The sequence below is a fragment of the Triplophysa dalaica genome, chromosome 22, assembly GCF_015846415.1.
Source record: "Triplophysa dalaica isolate WHDGS20190420 chromosome 22, ASM1584641v1, whole genome shotgun sequence".
In the NCBI taxonomy this organism is placed as follows: Eukaryota; Metazoa; Chordata; class Actinopteri; order Cypriniformes; family Nemacheilidae; genus Triplophysa; species Triplophysa dalaica.
In genome coordinates, this window is record NC_079563.1 from 2,111,333 (window position 1) to 2,138,597 (window position 27,265).

General features: G+C 39.5%; 1 protein-coding gene across 5 annotated transcripts in view; it reads right to left on the reverse strand.

Moving 5' to 3' along the window:
- The window catches only part of vldlr (very low density lipoprotein receptor), a 69,168-nt gene that overhangs the window by 22,978 nt on the left and 18,925 nt on the right, over nt 1-27,265 (reverse strand). For all 5 annotated transcript variants that reach the window (XM_056735870.1, XM_056735872.1, XM_056735871.1 and 2 more), the window contains exons 2-7: nt 16,954-17,073; nt 9,831-9,953; nt 8,728-8,850; nt 7,501-7,872; nt 6,367-6,489; nt 4,775-4,897 (exon numbers count right to left, since the gene is read on the reverse strand). In XM_056735870.1, coding sequence (XP_056591848.1) covers nt 4,775-4,897; nt 6,367-6,489; nt 7,501-7,872; nt 8,728-8,850; nt 9,831-9,953; nt 16,954-17,073 — 984 coding nt within the window. The remainder of the gene's footprint in view (nt 1-4,774; nt 4,898-6,366; nt 6,490-7,500; nt 7,873-8,727; nt 8,851-9,830; nt 9,954-16,953; nt 17,074-27,265) is intronic.

The window sequence follows — 27,265 nt, forward strand, 5'->3', positions numbered from 1 at the left end:
CATCCTCTGTGTCCCCGGATTGCCTTAAATTCGGCCCTGGAAACTCTCACGCTATCTTGAGACCCAGGCCCGGATGCGTGCCCAAGAAGTTCCCACTACTCCCTCCGGGGCCAAGTGGTGGACTTGCAGGCGCTCCCCATAGGGGAGGAAGACCCAACCCGATCAGTGTTGTGTCCAGTACGTGCTGGACCGCACGCAGAGCTCTGAAGCTCTGACCAGCTCCGTGTCTGTTGGAGGACAGCAGAAGGGGAAGGCTGTCTCCAAACAGAGGCTGGCGCACTGGGTCGTGGACGCCGTTACGACGGCATTCCGATCTCAGAATCTCCCATGCCCATTGTCAGTGAGGGCTCACTCCACACGGAGTTTAGCCACCTCCTGGGCACTGGCAGAAGCGCCTTTCTAGCAGACATCTGTAGAGCTGCGGGTTGGTCTATGCCCAAACACCTTCGCAAGGGTTAACAACCTTCGCGTAAACCCGGTGTCAGCCCACGTCCTACGTGGCGACATGTAGGACTGGCATCCGGGGGGGCGTATGCCTGCGAAAGCACCTTTCCACATGGCTAAGAAACTGGTACCTCACCAACCTCCCTTCTTACCCAGACACTGGTTAAGAATAGGCATTCCATCCATCACTAAGCAAGCACCCCCAGGGGGGCTGGCTGGGCAGAGCAGCCTTCCCCCTTAAACCGGGATACCATGTGAGCTATCACAGATAGCTCTAACCAGACCTAGTGCTACCGGACGTCTGTAACACCCCCTCCGTGGGCTGTTCCGTCTGATGTATCCTCATGAGAATGGTTCCCACTCCTGGTAACCCATGAGCTTCCCCAGGTGGACCTCCACCTCGCGGTTAACTACCCACTCCGCACGTTCCATGCGTTCTCCTCCAAGGACGAGACCATACCTATATCCACCATATTCCTCCCCACGGGTAGGAGGTGGTCTCTGCAGTGCTTCTCTGATTAATAGTTGCGCTCACCGGTGTAAACCCGAGCCGGACGGCCTCTCGCCAGTAGAGAGCTAAGGCCTCGTCCGTGAAAGGTTACCGGTCAGGGCTGTACCCATCTTTCTCCAAGAAAGGTCTGGAACCCCCCGACCACCACACTGGAAGGTTACAGTTTCACGAAAGCATCGAGCTGACACGCCCAGGCTTGTTACCGTCGCTTCGCTAGAGATTGTGACGCGATACAGCTTTGTGGCGTTTTCCATAGGCAACCCCATCTGTCGTTCTCGACACAACGTCGAGAGACCGACAGAAAGGGAACGTCTTGGTTACGTATGTAACCTCAGTTCCCTGATGGAGGTAACGAGACGTTGTGTCCCTTATGCCACAAACACGTATCGTATTCTGCTGCAGTTGTGAGAGGCTCTCAGGCTCTTCAGAACAAAAGGTAAGTGAATGCTGCACGCCGGCTTCCTTTTATAACGGATATCCGGGGGCGGAGCCCGGCATGCAAATTTCATTCGCCAAATTTCATTGGCCTTTTCTATAGTAGTCAGAGTTGATTGGTTCTCAAGGGCGAACCCCCATCTGTCGTTCTCGACACAACGTCTCGTTCCCTCCATCAGGGAACTGAGGTTACATACGTAACCAAGACGTTTCATGAATCATGAATGTAGTGTCTGGATCACTGTGAGGAAAGCCATTCAGCCTCTCACTCCCTCTTGTCTTGGTTTCAAGATAACATCTTCAAAGACCATAGCAAACCTGGCTCCATGGGGTCTGGTTTTAGGGTTTAAACTCTCAAAGATAGTGTGATAACCATTTGGTTTCCCTGTAGGATGTTTACGACTCATAGGCTTCAAAGCATAAGTGATTAAGTTTGTGTCTCATCTCTAACTTAACATCTGAGGCTAACCAGAGAAACTTCTCTGACAAATAGGAACTTATGTGATTTAAACTATCCTTTCTGTAAATCTATCTAAATGTCTAGGTTGTGTGCTCGTGCTGTTTTCTATACTCTGTAACTGTTAGATATGCAAGTTTTGATTCAGGGTTCATTTGACTTATTCATACGTTCACAGTTCAATGCCTTACATGTTTCATATGTAACTACACATCTTTGAATCCCCTGTATGATGAGCTATGTTATAAAAACATAGCATACATCATAATATGTCGATAACTAAGTTTAGGTATTAAATGCAAACTGACCATACTGTCAGAGCCAGGCAAATGAGGTGCCATGAGAAACAAAGGAACCTTCATAGGCCCCCTTATCACTTTCATGGCATTGGCCCGCAGACCATTTCGGGGCAGGGCAGGTATGCATTTAAAACACCATCACCGAACCAGATTTTGGTTGACTTTTTGGAATCGGAAGGGAAAAGAAAGAGGACGAGAAGGACACTCCAACGGACACCCCCGCTTGGGGCTCCCCTCTGGGGAGTCCGTTTAGGCCATGGAACTTTGGACTCAGAACCCAAACTCAGCGTTTCAACAGGACTGCATTCTGAAACCATTCAAGATTTCCATCCACGCGCATATGGATATTGTTCCAACAACGAGATTGCAAGTATCCGTTTCTAAATAAAGATTAGCTGCGTTAAGAGCGTGCCTCTTTGTTAAAGATGATTTTATTGGTTTTCAGACATGTTTTACCTGCCACGCGGCCATGCCCTCTCACTCACTCACTCACTCACTCACTCTCTCTCAATCACTCTCTCTCTCTCTCTCTCTCTCTCTCTCTCTCTCTCTCATTCTCTCTCTCTCTGCGCATCCTAGCGCGTTTGTGTTTCATGTATTTGTTTTTCGTCATTATGTTTACCATGTAGAGTAGAGTTTAATAAAAACCATAAAGGCATTTGTGATTGGTTCTCTGTGTTCATGCTCACAAACTTGGTCACTTAAACTGTGTTCCGATCTATGCTACCTCTGCTCTTAATTCTGTTTGGTAAAGTCACGCTACTTATAGACATGAGATAACGTTAGTGTATAAATCATCAATGCATTTGCTGGACGAATACATATAGGATTTTTATCACTATACTGCTAATCAGAATTGTAAAATATGTATGTGTAATGACGATTATTATACGTATTTTCCTTTGAGTTAAACTAATTCCTTGACTGAAATTGACGTTTTAAATAACTAATTTCATGTATTTGATCTTGATAGATCTGGTGGAGAATCTTATTTTGGTGAGTTAAACTCATCCTTATTTTAACATGCAGCTAAAAATGCTACATGAATGAGGCCCACTAAATGCTAAAATGTGTTTTTGACCAACTTAAATTGATGGCCATGCATGTATGTTAACATGTATGTTAATTTAACAGATTATATGGTCGGATAGGACAACAAATTACTTACTGGACCTGGCAGAGAATACTCATAACAGACATAAAAAGTGTATAATTATGTTAAATACACAATATAATTATGTAAAATTACCTGTGATTGTCCGGGATTTACAGCTCACGGTTATTCATCTTTAAGTATATGCCGCAAGTCGCGTTTGGAGTGATGTCAACACCCTCTTGGACTGATTGGCTACAGGAGGGGCTGTGAACTAGTGGAGCAATGGTAACGCTAAAGCTTGCCCTAATTATCATGAAATTCGAACTGCGGCATTTGAAAAAGCAAGTGCAGAATATAGAAAAACTAGCAAAAAAATAAGGTATGCGTAGAACATATAAGAAGATAATATCAGAGAACAGTTAAAAATTTGTAAAACAACCAAGGAAAACATTATTTTTTTGTGTGCGATTTGGACAACTTTTTCTTAAAGGAATACATTTTGTCCAATATAATTTAAAATGTGTTTAAAGTTCTGACAAGCAATTTATATATTTTTTTATAATTTATTTTTAATATGCCCGCTATACTTTTGCCATGAAATTTATCCCATAAAAACCAAGTGTATAACAGATCCTCTCTGGGTACCCTCATACTCTCAAGGCTCAAGTACTTTTTTTGCGTTCTGCTCAATTTCTCACATAGTAGAGCTTGAAGGAAAACATTCTGAGAATTACATTTAAAGAGATAGTTCCCCCAAGAAACTAAATTTGCCCAAGGTTACTCAACCTCAAAGCAGCTCCACAAAGTGCATCCATCGATCAAAGAACGATCGATGCGACTACGAGGTCTTAACAAAGGTCTTCAGTTATCCCTCCACTGTGGACGACGAGAGGGTTTTTGCTCTGGCAAATGACACAGGTGTGTCTTAACTTCCAATGGGGAAAGCAGCAGCAGCAAGGAGACAGCCAAACAAATAAAAATGCTGTGTTTTTCAACAAATTGACCATGTCCAGCATGAGAAGCCAGCACATTTAATATTGTAAAGAAGTCAGAATGCATGAAACACTGCTGCATGTCCTCTTTTAGACCACAGAGCCATGTTCTTTGATCTATGGATGCACTTTTTGAGCATCAAAAACTCGCCCCCTATTCATTCCCATTCGACCGCTTGGAAGAATAAGGATATGTGTTATTACAACTCTGACAGCATAACTCTTCAAGAAGACAGTCATATTCACATAGGATGCCTTGAGGTTGATTAAAACATGGGCAAATTATGTTACTCGGATGAAGTATCCCTTTATCAAAGTTTTAACTCCCTTGTCAGCAGTTCACAGAAGGAAAAAAAACACACAAAAAACACTTCAGAGTTCTTCTGTCTGTCTGAATACGACCAGGGGATGTATTTAGTTCTTGTAGTAGGTACTTGCATCAACAATTACAATATAGGGATTATGAAAACATTCCTGGAATGCGAAAAAACCTTATAGTCAGTGATCTAATGACAATATCAGTAAAGCATTTGTACTTACTGCACTCTTTGATGGGTTCATCGCTCCAGTCAGGGCAGTCACGGGCCTTATTACACACTTTACTCATCTCAATGCATTCCCCACTGCGACACTTAAATGTGTCAGGGCCGCTACACTGAGTTACTGAACCAATAAACAAAGAGTACATGAGTTTCTTACCATAAAAAGTGGACCACTTTACAATGACATTAACTAAATTATTTTACATAAACTAACAATAATAAATAATTATGAATAACAAAGGCTGTAGAAATATTTTTAAATGTTCGTTTTCACTTATATTAACATTCTTAAAATCAGTTAAAGCAATTTACTAAGATGTACAATAAACAATTGTATTGCTTTTTACATTTTTATTACTATTAAATCAATAAATGTTGCAATAATTATGTTGCTACTTGCTTGCTAACACATTAACCAATGTTATCATACGGCACACTGGAATACTTGATTCTGATCAATAACATACCCTGTCATTAAGGTTTGTATTAGTAACAAATGGGCTAATAACAAAATTCTCGCAAAATTTACACGCTGTGTAATAAGCTTTGTGTTGGGGTCCTATAACAACTGGCTGGCGTTACAGTCTCCCAAACTCAATTGACCCTGGTGAAAGTGCTATCTAGGGCTGTCACGATTATTAATTAAGCATCTCATTGCAATTGTTTGAACTCATCCTGATGGTTTCAGATCATTGCAATTATTGCACATCTCTATAGAAATCACAAGGGGGATATGCAGTAACTGCATATTGCACATTTTAGTGTTTATATTGTAACTAAAGTATGATAATACTGGTGAAATGTACCAACAGTCACAATTTTTTTTAAAGCATGTTCTATTAACAATATGTAGCACAATTTTATATTATTTAAGCTAATCTCAATGTGTAAACCAGCCTACCAAAGTTTTATGAACATAGAAGTAACATTTTATTGTAGTCTTGCAAGTGAGAAAAAAACGGATTAAAAGCTTTTCTTTGAGCGTTAGCATTTTTATGGTGGCTTCAATTTACTCCTGAACAGACTCGTTTTGCATGATTTGGGCAGCTGTGTTATTGGCATGTATCTTAGACCTTACATACATGATTACCCCGTTTTTTTGAAGAGAAAATAAAACAGTCTTATATTCTGAACAATATGGTTGTTTCAAAGCCGAATAAAAAAATGTCATATTTCAAATAAAATTTCATAGCCCTAAAACAGACAATTAATCTTCCTAATCGCAATGATTTATTACACAATTGATAGTCAGCCAAATTTCAACAACGTGACAGCCCTAGTGTTAAATAAAGAGATAGTTCACACAAAAATTAAAATTCTGTTTACTCACAGTCTTGTCATTTTAAACCAGTATGACTTTCTTTCACAGTAAATGATGACAGTATTTTCATTTTTGGGTGGACAATCCCTTTAAAATACATTCAGAGTAAAGCAAATATCTGATTTTGAGCATAATCAAATATTTTATATCTACATTTTGCATGCAAAAAACATGTAGTAGAACTATATCTGGCCCAACTCTTCGCCATTTCCCCAATGCGGAAAAGAAATTAAAAACAGAAAATATGCTTTCCAGTTCTACAGACTCACCATTTTTGCAGTTTACTTCATCTGTGCCATCCCCACAATCTCTAAACCCATTGCACTGCCGGCTGCCATGGATACAGCTTCCATCCTCACACTTGAATTGGTCAGGCCGGCATGTACGGACAGCTGTGTAGGGGAGGAACAAAGAACCCACAGGAAGGAGTTAGGACCAATGCCCGGTTGTATAAAAATCCTTAAATAGATACTCCACCCAAAAATGAAAATTCTGTCATGAATTCAAAAATCCTAACCATCCCTAAGAATTTTTACTATGTATTCTGCAAGGGAGAAGTGGTTGCTATAGTTACACTATAAAACACACCTACTGTTGAATTGATTTAGGTTATGGACATTAAAGACTAAAATCACCCTCTAAATACACTATAACCCCTCAAACCGATATTTTTCCAATAATCACATATAATTAGTTTCAAAGTGAGAATTTCTATGTTGGACATTGTGCGTTGTTACTTCCTCCTCCTCAAATAATATTACATCAGTCATTGCGTTTGAGACTTTGGTCCCTTAATAACTTGGTGACGTTAATTAGGAAATCAATCTTAACTTGAGCTCTTGTTATTTACATTGAAAACTATATATAGTTATATAATGCTGTCGAAGATGGCAATATATTGTGCAGTGCCTGGTTGTGGAAGACCACAGTCGCTGCATAACCTTCCTTTGGATTCTGATTAGGAATGCGTGGTTGAAGTTTATTTTTAAAGAAGTTCCACTTCACTTGGTTAAAACATTGTGCATTTGTCAACTTCATTTCACTGCGGATTCCTTGGTGAACAAATCACAGGTCAACACTGGATTTGCAGAGAGACTGAGAGTTAAAAGTCATGCAGCGCTGTCAATATTGGAACCATCAGGAATGGCGCAGAAATCGTATGTGAGTAAAACATATTTGTACTATGCGTCATTTGTACTAGCATTCAATGCAATTTTTTGTGTCTTTATTATTTGTGTTTAACAATATTTTTTTAATAAGCACCTGTTCACCACTTAACTCTATGTATGTCTTACAACACAACTCTTCTTTGTGAATTGTTTGGGACACACCAAACTCCATATCCTCAAAAATATTGAATAGAGTATTGTAAAATCTTTCCCATCCGACATCAGTGTACTCACAGCAGTTTTTCTCGTCACTGCTGTCCTTGCAGTCTGAATCACCGTCACAGCGCCACTTCTTATGGATGCATTCCCCAGAACCACACTGCATTTCACTGGACGAACATTTTGCCGGCGGCGTTGGGTTGCGGCCACAACGTTCAGGGGACTCGTCTGATTGGTCTTGGCAGTCTACATCATCATCGCATAACCAGCTCCTAGGAATGCATGTGATGTTCCCACAGGGAACCTCACTGGGACCACAGGAGGATGGAACACAGTCATTCTCATCACTGCCATCCCCACAGTCATCCTCACCATTGCAGACAAAATTACGAGACACGCAGCGACTGCTGGCACAGGTGAACTCCAGAGGTGAACATGTGATGTTTCCTGACAAAATGCCATGAAGAAATGTTTGATGAGTCCGATCCATTTTCCCAAGAGCATACTGATCAGATGTTTTTTCACTCAAGGAAACAAGATCCCCCAAAACAGCAAAAGCATTACTATCAGAAAATATACAGGGGGAAAAGCTAACAGTACTGTCATACAGGTAGAAAAAAATAGGTAATTTTTGAATTACTTTTAGCAAATACACTTTGAAATCCAAACACTACACTAATGACCTTTGGATGTCAGTTATTGAACACTTATTCTGTACAAGCCATAAACAAGTCAAATTCTAAATCTAAACTCAGACACTCCTTAGAATAAATAATATATGGTACTAGTACATAGCTTTTAAATTGTGGACAGAATTGATTAAGCAGCATGTGAGATTACAAGGGGCTTTGATCTTCTGTGCAAGAGACTTGCCAATAAAAAAAAAATAGTCTAGTCTATTTCTAGAAGAATAAATAAAACATTTGATAGTCATGATTTTTCAGGTTGATGGTGGTCTAGTGGGTTAAAGCACTGAACTGGTAAATCAAAGGTTGCTGGTTCGATCCCAGCAGCCACCACCAGTGTGTCCTTGAGCAAGACACTTTACTCCATGTTGCTCCAGGGGGATTGTCCCTGTAATAAGTGCACTGTAAGTCGCTTTGGATAAAGGCGTCTGCCAAATGACTAAATTAATTAATACAATTAATGAATTAATTAATTCCTTCATATGGATTTCTCTGAATGACTAATGTGCCAATATTGCCTTAACAGTAAGCAGCAAGAAGTGAGGCAAACAACCCCTAACAGTAACAGTTTGGCTGTTACAGTTTGGCTCAGCAAATGATGTGCCTGGTGACTCACCACAATTCACCTCATCTTCCCCATTGTCGCAATCTTTCTCACCATCACACTTCCAGAAGACCGGAATGCACTGTGTGGAGCCAACCCCACAGCTGAACTCATTCACTCGGCAGGTTCTCGTGTCTAGGTAAAAGAGAACCAGACATGACATTTGACCTAATTCACAAATAATTTCAGACCTAAACTCGCTTCAGTTTAGCAAGCAAACACAAATGGCTTTAGCCAATCCCATTAAATTGGATTTTTGCTTCAAATGCAGCAAATATTTACTAGTTTGGCATCAAGATTATTTATTGTGTTTCAAAGAATAGCTTTTATGTTTGGTGAGAAGGAGGGATCATTGATGGAATGATGACTGATCCATTCAAGTACTTGCAGGGCGTAGCAATAAAGGAAGAGTGCACTGCTGCATGTTACATGGGTTTAAATCCTCACATAGAAACACCTTTAGACGATTTGAACAATTAAGTTGAATCCCTTTTGGCAATGCTCCAAAGACCAGCAACAGTTCATAGGGCAGATGGCTAATATACACAATGGAAAAAACTAATTCCAAAACAGAAGAAATGGTTCAATAGTTATATTGCATAATCTGTGTTACCTCTGATATTTTACACTGCAAGCATTACATGCAAATATGTAACTGCAACTGCCAGCGTAGTCCACCCAGTTCTGGTCAACATCATAATAATATTTATTTATGAGCTAACTATTGAAAAGGTTTGAATCTTAGCCCTTTATGTTCAATCAGATGTTTTAAGGGTAATGTTTTTGTGCAAAAATAATTTCACTTATACACCAATCTTGTGGTTTTAGACAAGTTTTAGACAGTTCCCCCCTACTTTACTTTAGTTACTTTTAAAAACGTTATATACAGATGTGACTAAATATAACATTACAGATTAAGATTCTCCATTAATTGATAGTAAAATCACACTCCAGTTAAAACAAACAAACAAACTGTACAGTGTAAAATTGTGTACCTGAAGATGAATTACCATTTCAAACTGAATAGCCAAAGTCCACAGTCACAAAAGCAAAACACAAAGCACAGCTGAACAAAATTACTGCTTCAGTCTCAAAGCTACAAAAATCAAACTTACGGCACATCTCAATGCTTTCATCTGAGCCATCCTCACAGTCCGGTTCACCATCACACTGCCATCTCTTAGGTACACACTGACCACTGTGACAGACAAAGTCCACTTCTTCGCAGGTCTTCCTTACTGGTAAAGATAAAATAAAACTCTTAAAATACCACTTGAGCAGAGGCTCAAGAGTAAGAGCACAATACATGAGATCAAACACATGCTTGAAATATTTGCCAATGACCCCTTGGTGAGGGCTTGTCAAATCCATCCTGGAGGGCCACTGAGACCTGCATAGTTTAGTTACAACCCAAATCCATCATACCTGGTCATAATTTTCAAGTAATCCTGAAATTTTGAATAGCTTGGTCAGATGAATTTGATTAGGGTTGGAACTAAACTCTGCAGGTCTCCCTCTATGGCCCGAGTTGACTAGCCCTGCCCTAGGTGTACAAGCATGGATTTTGAAGGGGACTGTATGATGTTTGGAAATTCTAAATTCTTGGACGTTATGAAGCAAACAGTGAAATGATGTCACAGTTTTTAATTAATTCATTTATTTGCTTTATTCAAAAATAAAGCAAGAACATAAATATTGTGAATTTTATTACAAATGAATGGGCAAGTTGCACGTAGATTATAGATTTCTGAGTGTGGGCAGGCTTATTTCCAGTTGTATAAAACTGTTTGGGAAATGTAAGTTTTCCATTGGCAAATATGAATGTTTTTTTAGATTTTGCCATCATTGACATCATTTTAGTCGCATATGCTCCCTAAATTTAACCTCTGTGACCTCAAAATATACTTTTGGAGCATTTGTGAAAGTGCATGTTTGTTGTGGTCCGACCTGTTCTTTTTGTGGAGGCCACCGTCGACGGTGCAAATTTACTTGTTTTTAAAGTGTTTCCAAAAGAAGTGCCAGGCTAGCGAGAGAGGGAGCCAACGGTCAAATAACAGTCAGAGTGTTTCGGTTGGAGGGACATTATATAGACCGCAAAAAATCCAGTCGTTTTGTTAGAAAAGGGACAGCAGTGAATAATAGACTTGAAATATGTATGCTTCAATTTAAAACGTGATAACAAACAGGCTTTGAAGCCTTTTTAGATTGTCTGGACAAACTAAAAGATTGGCTTGCTAGTAATTTCCTAAGCCTCAATGAGAGTATAAACAAATGTATATTGTTTGGTTCAAATGATCGATGTGGACATGATTTTGAATCAGAATTTCTTACTCCATACATCATGTACAAGAAACTTAGGTGTTTGGTTTGATGACAATCTTAAATTTGATAAGCAGATAAGTGCTGTAGTCAAGTCCTGTTTTAATCATCTTCGTCTTCTGACGAAGGTGAAGCCTTTTTTGTCTCTAAAGAAGTTTGAAATGGTCATGCATGCTTTTGTAACATCTCGATTGGATTACTCCAACTCATTGTATACCAGTGCTCCCTAGTCATGTGTTTCACGTCTGCAGTTGTGTAGGATCTGGTCGGACCAAAGGTGACTATTTGGGCTTCGTAAAACACCATGGGCTCTCCGAAGGAATAGAATCGGCGCCAGCGAGTCTGATCCAACTGCCCTGTCTTAAAGCATCCCTTTACGGAGTGCTCCCCCAAGGAAGAAAAGCCATTTGGCCCCTAAAGACTGAGAACCTTAGTTTCATTCCTTTAAATTTCTCTTTCACTCTCCGTAGCCACGAAAGACTGGTTTAAAATGTATATACATGTATTCCAACATTGTATGCTTGTCCCCATGTTATTCGGCCTCACCGATAACCTCAAAAGGCATGTGTGCTTAGTTGTATTCTGTTTATATTTACATTATTGAACAAACTACAGGCCAATGTACCTATAATCCTTGCATGTTTCTTATTTAAATGTTTCCCTCTTCATTCCTTAAAATATGGTGTATAGCACATTAATGTATTTTATACCATGCTCATTTTATCTTATTCTAAGAGTATTACAGCCCCAAACTTCTAGGTGACCATACATGCAAATGAGCTAATGAGCATGACAAAGAAACATTGATTTTGTGCCAAAAATCATCTCATCGCTTTGGATCGCCCACCTTGGAGGGGCGTGAAGCCCCCAGTTTTAAAACATCTGTGAACGGAGCAAATGATGAAAAAAAATCATGCTCTCTTCCGGCAGTTTGCTTCGGCTAAGTTCGTTCTACCTTTGTTAGCCAATCCGGTTCTAAGAAAGAATTAGACGGACTCACCTGCTTGCTTTGAAACCATCAGGACTCTGAAAACCCTTTTCCACGCTCACAAGAACTTGTCCCAGCACACTCAGGAAGTCAGTGCAAGTATCTCAACCATATTCTAAATAGCTGTGTTTAAGCTATAACCCCTTATAACAAACAAGACTGTCCTCGATGGTTCATGCAGATGTGAATAGCTGTTTGTAATACTGCCACTCTTTGCTTTGTCCATTTCTTCAATTTCTTTACTGCTTTTACGTTTCATGTCTTGTTTGTTTAGCGTTTGTTATTTCTTAGCTAGGTCGGTTTGTTTTCCCTTTAGTGTGGCCAATATATTCTGTGTTTACTTATCACATATTAACATCACTTAAACAGCTTGATTTCATTATAATTTCTGAAGCGGTACTGCACTACAGTAAGAGTGTTATGTTTCCAAGGCCAGGAAAGTAATATTTGTTAGAGTTTATATACGATCTGCTTATCACTCGCTGGACGAGTGCATTTAGTTTGACGCAATTATTAGGTCTACTGCATCAGGTAAAGTGTGTAAAAATAGGTATGGTTAATCATCATTAATTATACGTATTTTACTGTGGTTAAACTCATAGTTATCCCCGAAATACACTACAGTTGGTTCAGAATGCAGCGGCTCGGCATATTTATGGGAAGCGCAAACCTGAGTCTATTACACCTGTTTTGATTTCATTGCATTGGCTGCCTGTCAAATACAAAATTGATTTTACTTTTTGTATATAAATCTTCATAATCAGGTTCGACAGTATCTATCTGAGTAACTACATCCATATACTCGGTCTCGAGCGCTAAGATCAGCTGACTCTGGCTAACTGCAAGTTCCCAGGGCATGTCTTAAAAACAGAGGTGATCGTGCTTTTTCTGTTGTTGGCCCCAAGTTGTGTGGAATAGTCTCCCAGTCCATATCATATCTTCAACTTGATCTATTTTTAAGTCTACTCTTAAAACGTATTTCTTCTCTTTAGCGTAATATTTTTTCATCTGGTGTGTAAACATGAACTTTATCCATTATACAGTGTGTATTTTATAGTTTGTGTTTTATTACTTAAAATCTCATTGATCGGTTGTTTTATATGTGCTATATAAAATAAACGTTTTATTTTATTGGATTAATCATTCATCACAATGGGTAAAACCAAAGAATATAGGAGCCTGATAAAAATGTTTGTTAAAACAAAAAGTCGTCTGATGGACTTCGGGGGTTTTGCATCTGAACTCTTCATATATAGATGTGTGTATATATATATATATATATATACACACCATTTACTTACTTGTTAACTGTGGTATTGCTCAAAGCGTTCCGCTCTGTTTATGAACTGATGCAGGCACAATTCACAGTACATGCATTGGAGCTGTATCTCGAACATTTCTTTGATCTATTTGTAAAATACTTTGTACGCTTCATCGACACCTTGGACTGGGGGTCTTTGCCAAAATGGGGAACAGCGGCACCTCAGTCGCTTTAAATGCACATTATGAGCGACCCAAACTCGCACTGCTTTTAGATCGAGCAGCATTTCCTACTGATCCCAGAGCCATGCTTCACGGACAAGCTACGCATCAATAAAATAATCGATGCCTTGCATAGATTGATAGCCAGCTTGATTTCAATAGGATTTAGTGCTATATCGATAAATTATCGTGCAGCCCTAGGTCGTGGGTTCGAATCCAGTGTGGAGCGTGTTTAGTATTTTTGTGTAGAGTCTGTGCTGCATTCTTGCCTGTTCTTCGTGACCTTGCCGTTTTTCATATGCATTCCGTTTAATCAGTTTTTTCGCTCTGTGCTACGCTTGTGGTTCGCCTTTGGGGACTTGGCCCTGTAGTGCTGCTTGCAGCTCTTGTTATTATTATTATTCTTAACCAATGGGAGTATATGGCACCCCTATGAAATGTACGTAGGAAAATTGTGAAACTTGGCCAACTTGTAGTGTTGGTACTCATTTGTCATGTGACCAAGTATGGGGTCTCTAGCACTCACTTTTTAGCACCATCAGCTGTTCAAATATACACTTTCAAACGGCCCGAACTTTTGAATTCACTGATGTACAAAATTTACACTCAGCACATTCAATGCACTTGTCAGACTAATCGCATTCTATGCGTTACACTTAAACTCAGTCAATTACAGTAGCAGCCATCTCGCTACTGTAATGTTTGTCAGAAATGTTTGTCAGAAAATCAAGATCTCTGTGTCTACGGATTCCTTGTGTCATGCTGGATCGTACGATTAAGATTCTGTCACGATTTGATGATCGGCCTTTCAGCCATTTTGTAAATTATCATTAATTGTGATATTTTTTAAACTGCAAATATACACTTGAAGTTTCAAGACAGGGCCACCTAGCTTTCATGAGATATGACGCTTTTTTATATAATTGCTTATAACTCTTAAATGCTTTGTCTGGAATTTGTTTTCTGATGATCTTTGTTTATCCTGGTCTTTGCCGATTAAATTGATGCCTCGTTTAATATTTTCAAACATTTTCCTCATAACTTTTTTCTCGCTGCTCATTTAACAAATGTGGTCTAATAAGTCCCGCATGTATGATCAAACCCCACAGAAATGCAAATACTGATTTTAGATTTTTTTATGCTTCGGGTGCAAGAGGTCATCTGTTCGAAGCCCAAGAGGCACGTGTTGCTTGTTTATATAATGTGTATGTTGTGATAACATTTTTGGCAGTTCTTTAACTCAGTTCCCACCAGCCTTTTTTTTTTTAAGTTGACGTTTTTTAACATTTTCACCAAACTTTAATGGCTCACAGTTCATTTTCTGTAAAGAATATATGGACAAACAATATGTCCAATGAAAAAAACATGTATGGTCACTAGGGCTGCAACAAACGATTATTTTGATAGTCGACTAATCTAACGATTATTAGATCGATTAATCGACTAATCGGCTATTATTTCGATGACTAATCAGTACGTTTTTAATGATTATTCAGCTTTTGCAACTAGTTAAAACATTGAGTTATAGATAATTTACGTAATGAATAAAATCAATTCAGCTTTTGAAATTTGCTTTAATGAACTTGAACCAACTGGTTACTCTCTTTAGGTTTGCTGATTCTGTCCAACTCGAATCACACAAATACTCTCTCTCTAGAAACTTTTAAATACAAATAAAAATAAATAAATCAGGTACATTAAAGGCAAATTTTTTTTAAATGTAAACAAATCTCTTGACAGAAGCATTAAGCAGCATTTATATGAAAACAGTTCAGTTTAACTCTATCCCCGTCAGCCTTTTAAAAAAAAAGTTGCCAGCCTACGCCAGCGTTTTTTTACATTTTAACCAAACTTTGATGGCTCACACTACATTTTCTGTAAAGAATATATGGACAAACAATATGTCCAATGAAAGAACACAGTCTCTCCTTTTAAACAAACGAAACCGTATTCTTCAATCTTGATTAGATCTTTTTTTATCACTCCTTAGATGTGGGTAGGTTTCTTCAAAAATGCATCACTTTGATTAAAAGATAATTTTGAGTCTATTAGTTTTTTTTTGTCAAAGATTCCGCACAGATTACACTCAGAACAATCATTAAAAACCGATAAGAAATAAACTTAGGTTCTAGGATTCTGTATTTTCCCGAAATGTGTGTAACAGCGCCACCTGCTGTACAACAGTATAACCACTTATTGCCGTTATAACTCGTTTGGCAGGGAACCGTTTTTTTTAAATGACGAGATAAATCATCAATCATGTCGGTGAAAGAGTTATTGAAAAAGAGCAAGAAACAGAAGAAAATATTTTAAAATAAAGTCAAGAGATAAGACTCCAATCATTTAACCCTCTCTTATAATCATTTTCCTCTCATGTAATACCTAATAGTGTTATAATAATCAAAACAGGCTTGACTTTTAAACTCGATCAAAGCTTTTTACTTTGCAAAACGAATAAAAACATAACTGTAATTATATGATTATTGTTGTAATTATCATTACTGTTATTATTGCATTCTCTCATAAAAAGATTTACCGCTAAATTAGTTAGTTAGGTCTAGACGGAGAACACTCGCCTCTCTTCGGCTCATTCTCCGGGATGTTTCATTTTAAATACTCCAGCATGCAGGTTGTGCTGATGTGAAAGGCAAGTTCTGCCTTGCTTGCATTATACAACCGCATTTTTTTGTTTTCAATTTGGTAAATCTTTCCCACACTTTACTTGTTCACATTCGTTTGTACTCCGCCATAATTCTCGCTGCGTGTCCTTCTACTGCGATAGCATTCGGGAAGGCTGCATTACACTCTAGCGCTGCAGTGCCGTAGCGGTCAAATTGTGATATTGCAGGCCCTTAAATTAAGTCACGTAATCAAACGACTACTCGACAACAAGAATATTTGTCGACAATATCGACTAATCATTTCAGCCCTAATGGTCACCAGAGAACTGTGTGGACATTCTTTGTTTTGAGTTATTAACCAGTGCTCACATATGTGCAGTTTGTGTTTTTTTCCCTTTTGATTCGTTGCGCTGGTGAGGCTCTGCACTGCTCTTGCAGCGACTTATGGGAATGGCCCTGTATTGCTGCTTACAGCTATATTATTCATTTAATTTGTTAGATCATTTTAATTTTAGAAGTATATGAAACAAAAACATGGCAAATGGACAACATTCACTTAAGGTACTTAATATGTCCTCCTTATGATAAGATATAAATTAAAAGTTGAATCACAAGGTTTAACCAGGAAAGAGATAACATTGTGAAATTACACTAGTTTGTGGGTGTGGCTTTTCTGGCATTAACAGAGATGACACACACACATCAGGAAAATGCTGAACATTGTGCTGCAGAGATTTAATTATTGCATGGCCAATTAACTGTATGAGAGTTAAAGATGACCGTTTAAATCTCTACACAGAAACACACTTCTCCAGAAAAAAAACTCACCGCAGGAGGTCTCATCACTGCCATCTGAGCAATCCTGGTCACCATCACACTTCCACACAGACGGAATACACCTACCGTTCCCACACTGAAACTGAGACTGCTCACATTCTGTTCTGGAAGCTGTGAAGCACAGTAAAAAGACATGGTTTCAAGGCTTGGCAGTCAGTCTTGCAATGGCTCAATGATCTACAAATTGTCATAATTAGCACAACTAAACTTTCCCAATATTTCTGTAGAAAGTTTACCTGTGGTAAGATTTAGCCAAACAATGCTTTGAAAGCACTTCTTACCCAATAAATTGGTCTCATTCATGAAACACACGCATGACAGACTGATGACAAAAAACGAAAGTTAGGAGTTCGGTCGTATAAAAATAAAGAGATTAATAGTTGACTACTTAATCAAACATTCGCATGCCGCCAATCTCATTGTACGAATGATCGTACCTTGATAAATGTGGCAGCTGAAATTGGCGGTTATTTACATATACTGTACACCCCTATAAATTCATTGTTTAAACACCAAGATTTTTTGACATGGAGAAACGTAAATCGGCCAAAAAGAGAAACTTTTCAGATTTAGAAATAAAGTTTACCCTTGAAAAGGGAATCAAAGGATTTAAAAATACAGTTTGGAAAGAGATCGCTGCGGCCAATAGCATGGTGTAGAGGACCGAACTCCAGCTGAGGTTTATTTTTTTTATTGGATATTTATGTTTTGTAAATATGACCGAAAATATTTTTTATTATAAGTGTTTCATTTTTTACATTTACATTTACATTTAGTCATTTAGCAGACGCTTTTATCCAAAGCGACTTACAAGTGGGGTAGATAATGGAAGCAATTAGGACAGCATAAGTACAACAAAAGCATAAGTGCAATCAAAAAGAAGACTAGTCTCATATAGCCTAACACAGTATACGGAACCATTCATTCATACATTTTTATTTTTTTTTTTTTAGAGTAGAGAAGAAAAGAGTAGAGAAGAAAAGAGTCAGAACAGATCAGTCAGATTTTGGTGGAAGAGATGTGTTTTCAGGCGTTTCTTAAAGATGGCTACAGAATCTGCAGATCTTGTAGCAGTGGGCAGATCATTCCACATAGGTGGAACAGATTTTTCACTATGATTTTTATACTGAAAGTATTGTTGTTGCTTAAAATTACTTTGGTTCTAAAATGCATTTAAAATTAAACAAAATGACTTCAGTGTTGAAAAACTTTGTTTCAGTTACATTAATGTGTTAATGTAAAAACAAATGTAGATATAAATTGCTGAACATTATTTTGGCGCAATTATAGAATAATATTTATATTTAAATGTTTCAACGGTTTTCTTTATTTAGGTGAAGAAAAAATGGTCTGTGATGGAGGAGACCGATGCATGTTTAAAATCTAATGCTGCTAATATTGCATTTCAGGCTGCTCAAATAAAGCACACACCGTTTTTTGATTGCTTCATTTATTTTTTCAAATCTGTAAGAGGCAGGACCAGCTTCAACCCCCACATACCGGCCTGGAACCTGCGACAAAAAAGCCAGGTAACCTCGATCTATGACCCAGTACGCGTCTTACATGCCATCGAACCTTGCAAAAAAATAAAAAAATCATGCTCTGTTTTCATTCAAATGCATATTTGTCAAACAAAGAAGCTGTCATTTTGTTAAAAGGTAAACATACCCATTGATTGTAACTGATTATTGAAGGTTTTAAAATGTTTTACTTTTAAATGTGCATTTTAATTGGGGCAGTCATGGCCTAATGGATAGAGACTTGTGACCCAAACGTTGCCAATTCGAGCCTCAGTAACAGCAGGGATTGTAGTTGAGGGGAGTGAATGATCAGCGCTCTCCTCCACCTTCAATACCACAGCTGAGGTGGTGAGACACCATTACCCCCAACTGCTCCCCGGGTGCCCCAGCTGTGGCTGCTCACTACTCTGGGTGTGTATTCACGGTGTATGTGTTACTCCCTGCTTTGTGTGTGCACTAGAATGGGTTTATTGCGTCAGAATCTATTTTTACATTTGTTATACTAGTAGGCCAAGTTCCAAGAAAGTGTAAATGATTCACGGGTGACCAGCCAGATATAGAAACAAATGAGCAGATAGGAGTGTTTGGAAACCTGTTTGCAATTCCGCTTGGTGATACCATGGCAAAATAAATTACTGACTTCGCTTTTAAAGAGCTGGTTTACAACTAACTTTTGACAGCTTAAACTTATTTTCTTCACAAGTAGATGTGCGTTCCAGTGGTCTTATTCTCAAGGTTCTTAATATCGGGTTCATTTTATGAAGCAGTAATTTTCCACTGTCTAGGAATATTAACACCTGCTTAATGTGTTTCTATAAGAATGAGCGATGGAACTCCAGACTGACTTCTAGGCAGAGTTATGTTTTAAAGTCTTCAGGTTCCCCTGATTGGTTTCCCGTTCCTATATGCATCGCTGCCGGGGGCTAGTTTGTATCCTCTGACACTTGCTTCACCTCACATTTGTTCTTGGTCTTAATATTAGTGTATTTTACTATCGTTACCTATCACTGTCGTTGCGGAATTATTTATAACTTTATATTCTAAACCTATATTAATTGAAACGTAACGCCACTAGCATAGTATTAGCGTGTTAGCTTGCCTTCTGTTTACACTGTGTAATATCATCTCCCCCTATTTGTCTTGTGTGCTATCTGTTACTCTTTTAAAGCGTATATACTAAGGCTCTTCAAGCAACCTTGGTAAGTTAGGATTGCACTTCATACCCGGTGAGGCATGGCTTCTATTCCTATTGTTTTTACTTCCACCTCATGTCATATGTTTAGCTTAGCCTTCTCTGTCAGCAATGAGGGTTTTACATGCAATAAATGCAGGGAAGTAGTTAGGCTGACGGAGAAGATCTTAGAATTAGAGTCTTGCATCCAATCTTTATTTGAGGATAGTAAGAGTGTTAGGACCGTAGAAAACACTTTGGATGTGAGCAATGTTAGTGCACACAGCTCGGTTCCGGTTGAAAATCCCCTGCAGCTGGGAAACTTTGTGACCATGAGACGGCATAGTCGCAAGACAAAACATCACTCAACCGTTCCGATTAAAGTCTTGAACAGGTTTGCCCTGCTCAGTGATGCACCGACTGAGAAACCTCCTGAAAGTGCCCAAGTGATTGGTGATTCTATTGTCCGGAATGTTAACATAGAGTCACCAGCCACCATAGTCAAATGTTTACCGGGAGCCAGAGCACCTGACATCAAGTCAAATTTAGGCTAATCGTAAATTCTGTAAGATTGTTATTCACGTCGGCACAAATGATGTTAGACTCCGTCAATCGGAGATCACTAAAGATAATATTAAAGAGGTGTGTGAGCTTGCAAGCACGATGTCAGACACTGTAATATTCTCTGGCACCCTCACTTCTTACCGTGGTGATGAGATTTATAGCAGATTATCATCACTAAATGGCTGGTTGTCTGAGTGGTGCCTGCATGATAATATAGATTTTATAAATAACTGGAAGAGTTTTGAGGGCAGACCTGACCTGTTGAAACAAGATGGTCTCCATCCCTCCTGGGATGGGGTTTCACTCCTCTCTAGAAATTTGACACACCGTCTTAATAATGCTAAAGGCTGACTACCTGGGGCCCAGCTAAGGAACGAGACAGAATGGCTTAATCAACTGTCTGCTTGCCGTCTCACGTTACAGAATACACAAAATTTACAACATGTAATAATCCCTTCTCACAAACAACATAAAATAGAGACTGTGTCTGTCTTCCGGAATAGCAAACATTAGATAATGCGTAAACCTCTTGAAAGTAATTTAATAAACGTTAAACAAATCAAACATGAACAAAATACAGATAATCAACTGTTACGACTTGGATTGCTTAATATTAGATCTCGCTCAAATAAGGCACTTTTTGTTAACGATATGATAACCGATGATAAAACAGACATGCTCTGTTTGACAGAAACATGGCTAAAGCCAGATAATTTTATATTACTCTAAAATAATCCGTTCCCCAAGACGATTACTATAAACACGAGCCTCGTCTTAAAGGAGGAGGGGGAGATGTCGCTGCACTTCACAATAATTATTTTATCACCTCTCAGAAGTCTAATTTCAAATACAATTCTTTTGAAGTCATGGTACTTAACGTATCAACACCTAAAACTAAGGACAAAACATTGAAAAAAAATATTCTAGCTATTGTATATAGTCCTCCAGGGCACCACACAGATTTTATTCAAGAATTTGGTGGGTTCTTATCAGAACTAGTACTGGCCGCAGATAGAGTCCTTGTCGTTGGTGACTTTAACATCCATGTAGATAATGATACAGATGCCTTGGGAATGGCTTTCAAAGACACTCTTAACTCCATGGGCGTTAATCAACATGTGTCAGGACCCACTCACCTTCGTAATCATACTTTAGATTTAATACTATCTTACGGTATAAATGTGCACGATGTTAAAATCGTTCAGCAGAGTGAAGACATTTCGGATCATTATCTAATATTATATTTGCTTCACTGGCCTACGGCTGCAAATCAAACTCCTTGTTACAAATATGGTAGAACGATTACTTCAACTACCAAAGATGCGTTTCTCGACAATCTGCCTGAATTGTCTCAAATATCTAGCAAGAGTAAAAAAGTTGACAATCTTGACACTACTATTGAAAATTAACTCTACCTTCTCGGAAACATTAGACACAGTTGCTCCTCTGCGTTTAAAGAAGATTAAAAATGGTAGCCCGACACCGTGGAATAATGAACACAGTCAGGCTATAAAGAAAGCGTCCTGGAAAATGGAGCGGAACTTTAAGAAAACTAATTTAGAGGTATTTCGTATAGCATGGAAGGATAGTACTCGAAAATACAGGAATGGCTGGTTAGTGGCTGACAGAGCGGTCACCTTACACAGGGTGGGACCCGGAAAGGTTGACTGCTCTGCCTACTTACCTGCTTATTGTTACCGCCAGCCGATGCAACGTCACGTGGAGATTGCGGAAGGCAGCGATATCACTGGGGGGAAGCCCGGAGAGAGGGTGTACTCTCCATCCCCACGGCTCTCCTGTCAGGGCCGCTCTGAGGCGGTTACTTAACAGGGTAGAGGCCTCCTCCTGCGAGGCTCTGCATCTCTGACAGCCATCCTTGGAGGGCACAGTATCAGAGGGGCCACCGCGGGGAGGCAGGGCTGATGGAGGGCAGGTTGTGCTCAGGACCTTAGCAATCCATAGATGGTCGGGTCACGGAACAGTCTGCTTCTTCACCATAGAATATCTCCACAGTGTCACCATACAGCCCTGCTTGCGCGGTGCCCTAGAAGGCGGACCTACTGAGCTTCATCACACAAGGTTGAGCTACAGATCCTTGGACCACTATCATGTACATCGTCCGACCCAATACATTCGCCCTGACCTTCGTCGCTCGAGGCGCGAGGCCTGTGGCGGTGCGCAGCCGGGTCGACTTTCCCATCAACCAGATCCAAACGCTCTGGCATATGACCCAATGGGTCGCCATAACGTTTTGGACCATATTGACCGCCATAGCGTGGAGGGTGAAAGCAGCTTAACCCACAGCATTAAAACTCCTCGACACGAGTGTTGAAGAGCTACATGCCCTGGAAGGGAGACTTGGTCGACTCCTCCAAGTGGTGCACCACGGCTGCAAGTCCACCTGGGTGGTCAACATAGCCCTTAGCTGCCTTCACCGTCAGGAAAGTAATAGCTCCCTGAGCCCCTCAGACAGGAGGACGGCATACTCCACGTCTAGTGAGCGCCACGTGGATCTCCGGGTCGGCCGCGAGCCTTTGTGGAGGGCGGGGCCACTGAAGCCCGACGCCCGCGACAGCCCGGGGAAGCACGGCAATCACTTTTACGTTGCCTCTTGAGCTCGACCGCCCAGAGGCGGGAGCTCTAAGGGGCTTCGCATCAGACAGGAGCATGCCGTGAACGGCATACTCCATGTCTAGTGAGCTCAACGTGCATCTAAGGCCCCAGGGTAGCACGGCCGTCATCTCTGCGTTGCCTCCTCTTGGGCTGGACCGCCCGAAGGTGGTAGCTCCAAGAGGCTTCGCATCTGATGACCGGAGGTAGCTATCAGATGTAATGACAGAGCCCATTGTCGAGTCTTGCCCGCTATGGGACGGTACACCACCGTCACAGCTGCAACATCTCACCACACACCGTTTCCGGTGCGTGGTGTAGGAACAAGACGGTGGGACTGTCTCTTGGGGAACGGTCAGACGAGGCGAAATGCTCATGTCCTCACATCCCTCTCGCCCCTCCCCGCAGCGGACGGCAGGGGCATAGCCACTGCCATCACGAAGCGGGAAGCAGCGAGTTGGCAGCTGAGTCCCGTGGGAACACAGCCGCCCGTGACGCAACGTCTGAATCATACACCGCCCGCAGTGCGGACAGAACTGATCCACAATGGCCGCCCCAGCATGCTGGAAGCCAAACACCCGGGGTAGCCGCTCTGTCCGTCCCCGCTCCTGGATGAGAGTGGAAACTGTGAAAATATTTGTCCTGAAAAGGACCTGCTCTTTTAGATCTGCAGATCGCTGCCGAGACGCCCATGGGAAGTCTGCACTCCGGAGGAGAAATCTGCCGCCAACAGGAAAGAGTCCACTCGCCGAGGGGGATCCGCCGTCTGGAGGGAGAAGTCCGCTGCTCTGCGTCACAAGTCCAGCAGGAACTCGAAGAGATAAACTCGACATCATACGCCGAGAAGGTTCTGATATTCGTTATTGGTGCTGCTAGACCTTAGTGCTGCATTTGACACCATTGACCACAGCATACTCCTACATAGACTCGAAAATTACGGCGGCATTAACAGAATGGCATTGAAATGGTTTAAGTCTTATTTATCCGACCGTTTTCAATTTGTAGTAATAAACAATGAGGTGTCCCGCAAATCGCAAGTCCAGTACGGTGTACCACAGGGCTCAGTCTTAGGGCCTCTGCTCTTCGCATTATATATGCTACATCTAGGAGATATAATAAAGCGACACAGAATTAGCTTTCACTGTTATGCTGATGATACTCAACTTTATATTTCCTCGAAGCCTCATGAAAGCCAGCAGTTCCATCGAATAAAGGAATGCATAGTTGATTTAAAAAACTGAATGAGTAACAATTTTTTACTACTGAACTCGGACAAAACAGAAGTTTTACTTACTGGACCGAAAACCGCCATACGTAACAACCAAGAATACTGCTTAACTATTGACAGATGCTCCATAAAATCCTTGTCGTCAGCTAAGAATCTTGGCGTTGTATTCGATAGTACTCTGTCATTTGAGAGCCATGTCGCAAACACCTGTAAAATTGCAATTTTCCATTTTAAGAATATATCTAAACTACGTCAAATGCTGTCACTGTCAGAGGCAGATAAATTAATTCATGCATTAATGACATCAAGACTAGATTATTGTTATGCACTTTTAGATGGTTGCCCTGCAGGCCTATTACAAAAACGGCAAGTGGTTCAAAACGCGGCAGCTCAAATTCTTACAAGTACAAAAACGTGTGAGCATATAACCTCGGTTCTGTCAACCTTGCACTGGTTACCTATAAAGCACCGCATTAACTTTAAGATCTTGCTTATTACCTATAAAGCCCTACATGGTCTAGCGCCGCAGTATTTGAATAAACTTCTATTGTATTACAATCCTCCACGTGCAGTACACTCTCAGGCGTCCAGTCAGTTGGTAATACCTAGAATTTCAAAATCAAGTGCAGGTGGTAGATCCTTTTCTTATCTAGCGCCTAAACTTTGGAATATTCTTCCCTGCACTGTCCGGGAGGCAGACACACTGTCAGTTTAAATCTAGACTAAAGACGCATCTTTTCAATCTTGCATATGCACTTCCATAATATTAATTCTCAGGCGATCTAGGCTGCATTATTTAGATCAACCGGAACCAGGAACACATCCAACAACAAATGATGTACTTGTTGCATCAAAGAGTGCAGAACAGTACTCTACTCTCAGCCAGTCTTGCCTCTTTGTTCCAAGGTTATCGCAGGATCCAGTTCATGCCCAGACCTGATGGCAGAGCGGAGAATGGGAAGCGGTGACCTGACAAGAGCTGAGATGATAGAGCTGGATAAAGGATGCGGCAACTTGACACGATTTTCGTACAACACTTCAAATGCTATTAGATTGTTAATGATAATCTTACTTAAACTACCTTATTAGTAAGTTTAGCAAATCTAGATTATTAGAAACCTTTTCATTTATATGTGGCCAACAGGAAAGAAGGTTCACATTTATTATCATAAATTTATAATACAATTAATGAATAATGCTTAATATGACTAATATTAAATCGGAAATGAATTATGGGCTTAACTAGTGATAATGATCTTTGAATTAGTTGATCTAGTTGTATGATCTTTGAAGTATAACTACTATATATTAGGATAAAATTAGATATTAAAAGAGTACCTGAAATAATAATGGGTTTAGATTTGAACACAAATACAGGCAAAGGAAGAGAACATTTTGTTTTTATTATTATAAATAATCTCCACAGCCCATATTTAGTAATCATTATGGTCTAAATAATAGTCAAACACCTATTATGTAAAAGTATCTGAGAGGTGCGCTTTCTAAATCTCTCTTTAATGAACCATCATATGTAAACCAACAAATTTAAAAACTAGACACTGTATTGAACAGGGAAACTAATGATAATTATGTTATTTAAGAGGCTCTTATGAAGGAAATTTTTTGGAACGGTTGCATGACCAATTGCCCTGAGTCAGCTTTACTAACAATCGGCTTCTCAACTGTCAAGTGGACACCACCAAACTGACACATGCTGTTGGGAGCTGAAGGAGTATGAAAGACAGTAACCCACTGCAATTCATGATGAAAGTAAATGGTGAGTCCACTTGATCTAATTTATTATGTGATAAAGGGATTGATAAATATTGGGACGTCATGTTTCACGTCAGGACTTTTTTTATCAAATTTTTAATAGAAAATTTTTCTGACCTGATCTCTATGCTTTCATAGACCTAGGATTTTATTTTTAACAATAGATTCAGTAATTACTCCAAAGTTCCAGTTTTTTTAGGGAGCTGTCAGCTGAGCTCTGTGAGAAATTTACTAAATTTTTGTTGAAAAAGTGAGTGCTATCCATTATTCTTTGGCCACACAGCTCCAAGACCTGCTGTCTTTGAATTGACTGTCCAGTCAGGCAAAAGTGTCCAACTGTTGATTGAATCATCTTTGGGCAGTTTTGAGTCCGATTTGTTGAAAGTGTTTGATGTAGTTCTAAACAATAGACTGGGTCACTAAAGTTAAGTGCTGTTTGACTTTAAATAATAAATAATTTTTATTTTAAATAGTTTTATACACTGTGTCGATAACAGTGACAGCAATGAAGAACAATGTCTATGGCGGTCCACAGCAAGATCGGTTTTCATAGAAAAGAATATGCAATTAGCCACTCAGTATTACTGTACGTTTAAAGGCATCTAGAGTATGATAAATTCAATATGAGCACATTTATGGTTTAGATATAGCATACTATAATCATTATAAATGATATAAACAAAAGAAATTGAGAACATTTTTAAGTGACTTACTTTAGTTAGTTTTAAATTGATATCATGTTCCTGATATATATTTTATATTCCCCTAAACAGCAGAACTAATCAATAACGGTTAGACAGAGACAATATCTTTAGATCAATTGGAAAAATGCATGTTAAATATGTATATAATAAATGAATATGAAACGATCGGTTGTCATAACATTAAACTATACTTAGCTATCCTTATAGAGGTAAACAACTAGGGTTTAAGTGAAAAGGCAAAACCAATCATATTGGCGTCAAATTGCAGAAAAGGAAACTTAACCATTTGTGTACCATATGCGATTGTAAAAGATTCTAAATTTCAATTAAATGATTTCTGGATAAATAAATGTTGAATAAAATAAGTAATAAGTAAATCTAATGAGGCACATATAGGCATGTTCCCAGGAAATTGTGTAACGATTTGGCATCTTAATACAGAAATGTTTGCTGAAAAACGAACAGCAAAATATTTGAATAACAGGTTTGCCTCAGTCACAATAACTGACAATTTAAAAATCATAGGTATGTAAAATTGTGAGAATCAAACATTAGCATATCAAATAATTTTACCGTATGAAAAGCAGGGTGTGCCCAGAGCAGATTATTTTTGAATATGTGGGGATAAGAATTTAAGACCGACACTGCTTGGCACCAACAAGTAAAATGGCCTGGCAAAATAGAGAAGCACTGAATTGGCTTTTAGCAGAAAAAGGAGGCGTATGCATACTGT